The sequence below is a fragment of the Littorina saxatilis genome, unplaced genomic scaffold (genome assembly GCF_037325665.1).
Source record: "Littorina saxatilis isolate snail1 unplaced genomic scaffold, US_GU_Lsax_2.0 scaffold_847, whole genome shotgun sequence".
In the NCBI taxonomy this organism is placed as follows: Eukaryota; Metazoa; Mollusca; class Gastropoda; order Littorinimorpha; family Littorinidae; genus Littorina; species Littorina saxatilis.
Window position 1 is genome coordinate 42,655 of NW_027128277.1, and position 7,983 is coordinate 50,637.

At 44.8% G+C, this 7,983-nt stretch overlaps 1 protein-coding gene across 1 annotated transcript; it reads left to right on the plus strand.

The window, feature by feature from the left end:
- The first annotated feature begins 4,430 nt into the window (after positions 1–4,430).
- Positions 4,431–7,748, plus strand: LOC138956647 (uncharacterized). Its single transcript, XM_070327950.1, has one exon. It carries the CDS (start codon positions 4,431–4,433, stop codon positions 6,864–6,866), a length of 2,436 nt encoding a protein of 811 aa, XP_070184051.1. The 3' UTR covers positions 6,867–7,748.
- Positions 7,749–7,983: the final 235 nt, after the last annotated feature.

Genomic DNA, 7,983 nt, shown 5'->3' on the forward strand with positions numbered 1-7,983 from the left:
TCTTGATACATTGTTAACTAATCTAAAAGATTGGAGTTTTCCTAACAATACACACACACACAACGTATTCGTTTTGATAACAAAAATAATGATATGGCATGTATCAATAGCCGGCATGTGATAAAGGGGTAACAAAATAATAATTAACAAGTGACCATAAGGATCCTAATACTTTCCGTTTATCATCTCGTGCTGTGGTTGTTGTTTTATTATTTAAAGTCTTCTTCGTCGAAATGATAAGACATCTCGGGCTGATTGGTCCTGATATGGCTCAAAAGAGTCGGCTGGACCGAAAGCAAATATCAAGTAAAGTATCTGGGGCTGATAGAACATATAGACCCTAACGGGTGTAAAGTGAGCATATATTAAAACCCTTCCTGGCCGGATAATATGGTACCTAGGGTCACCAAAGTTCAGAGCTTCTCGGCATCGACTCCGATGAGCATGCTTCCGAATAGTGGTGTCACCAGTTTTATCAGTTTTGGAGAAAAGTGGGTGCAAACGAAAACATTTAAACCATGCCTGACGGGATAATGTTGGCACTAGGATCATCAAACTACAGAGCAAATCAATATCAATCACCACAAACTGGGGCCTTAATTTCGGAGAAAATAACTGTGTCCTTACTGGAGACAATTGAGTTTGTTTGTTTGTTTGCTTAACGCCCAGCCGACCACGAAGGGCCATATCAGGGCGGTGCTGCTTTGACATAGAACGTGCGCCACACACAAGACAGAAGTCGCAGCACAGGCTTCATGTCTCACCCAGTCACATTATTTTGACACCGGACCAACCAGTCCTAGCACTATTAACCCCATAATGCCAGACGCCAGGCGGAGCAGCCACTAGATTGCCAATTTTAAAGTCTTAGGTATGACCCGGCCGGGGTTTGAACCCACGACCTCCCGATCACGGGGCGGACGCCTTACCACTAGGCCAACCGTGCCGGTTAGACAATTGAGTACATGTATACGAAATAGCATTTCCTGACGGGATAATTTTGAGTGACACCAGGGTCATCGATCCGCAGGACATAATTATGAGCGTTTATTCCCATGGACCTCGAGCTCATAGCCAAAATGAGTTTCAATAGCTTTACCTATTTGGGAGAAATGAGTACATATATATGTTAGTCATATTGAGAACAGACACAAGTCAAACGGGATAATTGCACTATGATCAACAAACTACTTTACTTGAATGCAAATGTGTTGTTTGTCCCCCAGAGGGTGGACGTTTGCGTTTGTTCCGGTCAGTCTATATGTCACACAAGTCACTAAAATATCACTCACGCGAACTGTCAAGACGCAAAATAGATAAGTTGGTAAATTGCTCTCCTAACGTGACAAAACGAAAGTGTCTGAGGCAGGAGATCGAATCCCATTGGCGTCGTTAATTTAAAAAAAAAGCTCACTGGGTGACGCAGGGGTTTGTCGGACCTGTTCTTCTTATGGGATGGGGAGGGGGGAGGTGTTGCGTTGTTGTTGTTGTTGTTGTTGTTTTTTGGGGGAGAAGAACATTGCAGTTATGATAAAAAAAAATTCTGTCAATATTTGTCCCGCGCTAATCTGTGTGAAATCGCTTACCGTTGCCAATCATAATTCATATATTAATACAGGTACTGGTAGCCTCAGTCACACGAAATTGCTAATTTCTGTGGTACTGGGCAACTTTCACGTTATTCCTTTTGCATGGGTGAACGGCTCAGATCATGGGTAAAATTGACACCACCAGATTAAAATGCTTATTTTAAAGCCATCCATTTGAATTAAAAGGAAACAAAGCATACCACACTGCTTAGCTTGAAATGAACAAAAACGAAATGAAAGGAACCAACAACATTGTTTTGTGTGTGTGGATTTTAAACACATTTTATTCACAAAACACGGCAGAAAATGGCGACTGATTTGTTGCACAGCGACAGTACACTTTTGAAACCCAGGCCAGTACTTTCATCAATGACAGAAGAAAGCAATGGAGGCCTGCATACTACAGTCTTATTGTTCTTGTATGTGCCTGAGGGATAAAATGCTGCAGTAAACTGACTTTTAAGACGTCATAGCACTCGGAAGATTTGTCTTCCGCTAATAACTTTGGTGTCACACGTTATGGGCAAACTTGAGGCAGGTCGCATTCTTGCAAAATATCATTAACAGCAACGAAAAGTCATCTTTAGCATAGAAATAGAAAAGCTTTACCATAATAATGTGTTTTAAAAAAGAAAAACATTATAGTGTCGGCAGAACACGCCTCTCGTTAAGTAAAATGAGTTTCGTGTCACATCGTTATGGGAGGAAGATTGTGTTCAAACGCTGTAGTAGACGAAAATTGTATTGAAAAATTGCTGTCTGTATCATAAGTAGCGCCCATAGACTTTTGATGCACCAAATATTTTGTAAAAATATGACGTAATTGAGAGCGTGACCTCATAGTTCGTTCCGTCAAACTTATCAAACTTGTTATGGGCGTGAGATTTTTTCAGTGATGTTCTTGTTTTCGATTTTTGCGCTGTCCTAATGAAGCTGGAACAAATCCAAAGGTAAGAAATGTTTCTTCTTATATATCTTAAGTCATTGATTGAAATTGAATTCTATTAAATACGTTTCAGCACTTGGAAATACGTGATTTGTAATGTTCTGTGATTCCTGAATTCGTGGCTGTCAAAGTAACGGGGTCTGTTAGTTAACTTTTTGGTGTTTTTCTTAAGCTTAACAGCTGTTGCGTTTATTTGTCATGATGTCCACATATGAATTGCCTCCTGCTTGTCAAATGGACATTCAATAAGCACGATAACAAACGTTGTGACAAAGCAGTACAGGTGCGCGGGTGAGACACAACTTTGTGACAAAGCAGTAGGCCTACAGGTGGGCGGGTGTGACACAACTTTGTGATAAAGCAGTACAGGTGGGCGGGTGTGACACAACTTTGTGATAAAGCAGTACAGGTGGGCGGGTGTGACACAACTTTGTGATCAAGCAGTACAGGTGGGCGGGTGAGACACAACTTTGTGATAAAGCAGTACAGGTGGGCGGGTGAGACACAACTTTGTGATAAAGCAGTACAGGTGGGCGGGTGAGACACAACTTTGTGACAAAGCAGTACAGGTGGGCGGGTGAGACACAACTTTGTGATAAAGCAGTACAGGTGGGCGGGTGAGACACAACTTTGTGATAAAGCAGTACAGGTGGGCGGGTGTGACACAACTTTGTGATAAAGCAGTACAGGTGGGCGGGTGAGACACAACTTTGTGACAAAGCAGTACAGGTGGGCGGGTGAGACACAACTTTGTGATAAAGCAGAACAGGTGGGCGGGTGAGACACAACTTTGTGATAAAGCAGTACAGGTGGGCGGGTGAGACACAACTTTGTGACAAAGCAGTACAGGTGGGCGGGTGAGACACAACTTTGTGATAAAGCAGTACAGGTGGGCGGGTGAGACACAACTTTGTGATAAAGCAGTACAGGTGGGCGGGTGTGACACAACTTTGTGATAAAGCAGTACAGGTGGGCGGGTGTGACACAACTTTGTGATAAAGCAGTACAGATGGGCGGGTGTGACACAACTTTGTGATAAAACAGTACAGGTGGGCGGGTGTGACACAACTTTGTGATCAAGCAGTACAGATGGGTGGGTGTGACACAACTTTGTGATAAAGCAGTACAGATGGGCGGGTGTGACACAACTTTGTGATAAAACAGTACAGATGGGTGGGTGTGACACAACTTTGTGATAAAGCAGTACAGGTGGGCGGGTGTGACACAACTTTGTGATAAAACAGTACAGATGGGTGGGTGTGACACAACTTTGTGATAAAGCAGTACATGTGGGCGGGTGTGACACAGTTTTGTGATAATGCAGCTTAGGTGGGTTAGTGTGGGATGGTGGGAAAATAAAGTTGCTTCTCCGAGGATCTGAAAATTGTGTCTTACGTTTTTATTCTGCACAAAACGAAGACATCGTCTTGGTAGTTAGTGGAAAGCCGACGGAACAAGTTTTATTGTTATTGTTTTTATCATTTTTTTTACTATTCTTTCTATAGTCCCGGACGAAATTGCATCTGGTCCGTCTGTCTAACTGACTTTTTTTATTCTTAATTTTGATCTCGGTTTTTCCAAGGTAAGGGATGGAGCTTCGTCGGAGCAAACGGGAGGCAGCTCTTTTATCGGAAGGGAAGAAGGAACGTCAGAAACAGTTATCCAAAAATCACAGGGACGAGACAGAAAGAAATCGAAAGAAAGTGTACAATGCGAGAAGAACAGATGAAGCAATACAGCGAAACCGCGAATTGCAACGAATTCGACAAAGAACGTACAGGGAGAGGCAAAAAGAAACAACTGCCAAACGAGAAATAAGAGTAGCATCAACCTCAAAACCGTCCGAAGAAACCAGGCAGAAAAACAGAGAAAGACAGAGGAAACACCGAGCAGAAATGCATCACATCAAACGCTTCCACATCAACAAAAAACGTTGTGAAGCCTACAGGGCAAAAAATGAAATCCGAAAGAAAATACCGATTTCCCAATTAAAGAAATGCTTGCCCTCACCTTTATCTGCGACGCAAACTAGCGGGTCGTCAGGTGTTGCTGTTCGCAGCGCAAATTCGAGATTCTGCAAAAAGTTTCTGGAAATCCTGCCAACAAATCCAGCAGTGCGTGGTGAGGTCATTTCCGCTGGACTGAGAGCGTTGTCGCCAAACAGCAAGAACATCGTCAACTCCAAGCTTGGGGTTTTCAGCCCAACAACCAAGCAAAAACTGGAGTTTGATTCATGTGTGGCATCGGCTTTGAGGGAGGAGATGGAGAAGATCAAGAAACAAAGATCAGTTAAAGCTCTGAGGCTGAGGAGACTTTATGCTAAATCCATACTTATCAAGAACAAGTCATTAGCAAAACACATGGGCATCAGCTATAAACTGAGAAATAAAGTAGCGTCAGCAAGATGTTCAGACGGGTGGGAAGACGATCGCGCGACGCGCAAGGATGCTCTTCCAGAATCAACGGTCAACGAAGTCATTCACTTTTTTGAAAATGGATTAGTCAGTAAAGATCTGCCAGATGCGAGATCAGCTATCGTTGAAGGTGGATCAGTTCAACCACGGAAAGTCATGGAAACTTCACTCCGGTCAGCCTACGAAGAGTTCAGACAACAAGACGGAGCAGCAATCTCTTTCAGCTCTTTTAAAAGGTTGAAGCCAAGAAGAGTGCTCCCATTCACTTCGCATAAATTCAGGGAATGTTTGTGCGAGTATTGCGTGAATATCGACCTGAAGTGCGCAGCACTGAACAGCCACCTTAGCAATGAACCAGAGCTGAAGATCAGAGATCATTTCGAAGCTAGCAGAATCACCCTCTGCCCAAAAGAAGAAGGGGTCTACAAAAAGGCCTGCATTGACAGGCAGTGTGACAACTGTGGCCCAGCCCTCCTTCGTGAGCGTCTTCACCTTGTACTGGAAAATGAGACTCTCCGGAATTCTCCTGCAACCTGGTGGCAGTGGGAAAATGTGGCCATCACGAATACTTCCACCCGGATGACGAAAGTCCGAAAAGAAGGCAGTTTTCAAGGCCTCGTTGAAGCTCTCCAGTCTGCCCTTGTTCCTTTCTTCCGTCATCTGTTCAACGCTAAATGGCAATACGAGCAGTACTGCCACATCACCAGGACTGTACCAAGGGAATCTGTCATTCTGTGTATGGACTATGCAGAGAACTACACGGCCAAGCAACAGGATGCACCTCAAGGCTTCCACTGGAACAACACCCAGACTACAGTGCATCCTGTTGTTGCGACCTACAAATGCAAGCAGGCTGGGTGTGATCTGGTAACTACTGACTCCATAGTGTTTGTGAGCGACGACCTCACTCACGATCACCATGGAGTGCAACACTACATGTCAAAGACAGTTGAGATGCTGCTGGCAGATAATCTAGTTTTCACCCGAGTCATCGCATTCTCTGACGGCGCCCCCACCCAGTACAAGAACAGAATTGGGTTCGTTGATTGCAGCTTTGCACAGTCTGACATGGGCGTCAAGACGGAACGCCATTTCTTTGGCAGCAGGCATGGCAAAGGTCCCTGTGACCGCGAAACAGGGGTCATTAAAAAGTCGGTGAACAGAGCTGCTGCGGCAGGAAGGGCCGAGGTACCCTCACCGAAGACCTTCTACGACTTTTGTACCAAGAGCTTGAGTCTTCCGCGTGCAGGAACGGATGAGCACAGCCACATCAAACGTCGGTTTGTGTATGTGCCTGCAGAAGATGTGAACAGGCACAGGCCAGAGCGGACAGGGACAAAGCCACTGAAGAACACCCAGAGACTTCACTGCGTGAAGGGAATCCAACCTTTCGTGGTTGCAACACGAGAGCGCTCTTGTTTTTGCCAGGGCTGCCAAGAAGATGCTGACTGTGAAAATGCTGAAATTGCTGGAGACTGGAACGTGTCGCGACTTGCACCTCCAAGACGGAGACAAGCACGGGCAGACCAGCCAACGGCCCCCGGACACGCTTCGCCTGTGCAGCTACCACAGCAGCCAGCTGCACCCGTACACCTGCCAGATCAGCCAGCTACGCCCGGACACCTGCCAAATCAGCCAGGTACGCCCGGACACCTGCCAGATCAACCAGCGACGCCAGTACACCTGCCACATCAGCCCGGACACCTGCCACATCAGCCAGCTACGTCCGGACACCTGCCAGATCAACCAGCGACGCCCGTACACCTGCCAGATCAGCCAACAACGCCCGGACACCAGCCAGATCAGCCAGCTACGCCCGTACACCTGCCACATCAGCCAGCTACGCCCGCACACCTGCCACATCGCTGCTTGGGAAATGGTTTTAGAAAGAAGAAAAAAATCGTTTTACATGTCTAAACGACATCTTATTATCATTTTTACATGAAGTCAAGTTTTGACTAAATGTTTTAACGTAGAGGGGAGAATCGAGACGAGGGTCGTGGTGTATGTGTGTGTGTGTGTCTGTGTGTAGAGCGATTCAGACCAAACTACTGGACCGAGCTTTATGAAATTTGACATGAGAGTTCCTGGGTATGATATCCCCATACGTTTTTTTCATTTTTTTGATAAATGTCTTTGATGACGTCATATCCGGCTTTTCATGAAAGTTGAGGCGGCACTGTCACGCCCTCATTTTTTAACCAAATTGGTTGAAATTTTGGTCAAGTAATTTTCGACGAAGCCCGGACTTCGGTATTGCATTTCAGCTTGGTGGCTTAAAAATTAATTAATGACTTTGGTCATTAAAAATCTAAAAATTGTAAAAAAAATATTTTTTTTATAAAACGATCCACATTTACGTTTATCTTATTCTCCATCATTTGCTGATTCCAAAAACATATAAATATGTTATATTTGGATTAAAAACAAGCTCTGAAAATTAAATATATAAAAATTATTATCAAAATTAATTTGTCGAAATCAATTTAAAAACACTTTCACCTTATTCCTTGTCGGTTTCTGATTCCAAAAACATATAGATATGATATGTTTGGATTAAAAACACGCTCAGAAAGTTAAAACGAAGAGAGGTACAGAAAAGCGTGCTATCATTCTCAGCGCAACTACTACCCCGCTCTTCTTGTCAATTTCACTGCCTTTGCCGTGAGCAGTGGACTGACGATGCTACGAGTATACGGTCTTGCTGCGTTGCATTGCGTTCAGTTTCATTCTGTGAGTTCGACAGCTACTTGACTAAATGTTGTATTTTCGCCTTACGCGACTTGTTATGATTTGTACCCGTACCGATACCCTCCAAATGCCTGCGCCCCACAAGGGAGCGCTCCTATTGGCCGGTGCCCCACTGGGGGCCGGAGCACAGGCGACGTCTAAAAATAGCATAAGCACCCAACCACCATACCCCAACTTCTCTCCTGTCTGGTGTGACGTATCCACAGCCCCCCGACCTTCACCCCAGCCTAACAGAGCGGACGGGCTTAAAATTTACAGAGCCGCTAAACAAAATCCTAAACTG

Bases quoted from the DNA above. Each gene is read 5' to 3' on its own strand.
- LOC138956647 (XM_070327950.1), top strand. From the start codon at position 4,431: ATGCATCACATCAAACGCTTCCACATCAACAAAAAACGTTGTGAAGCC.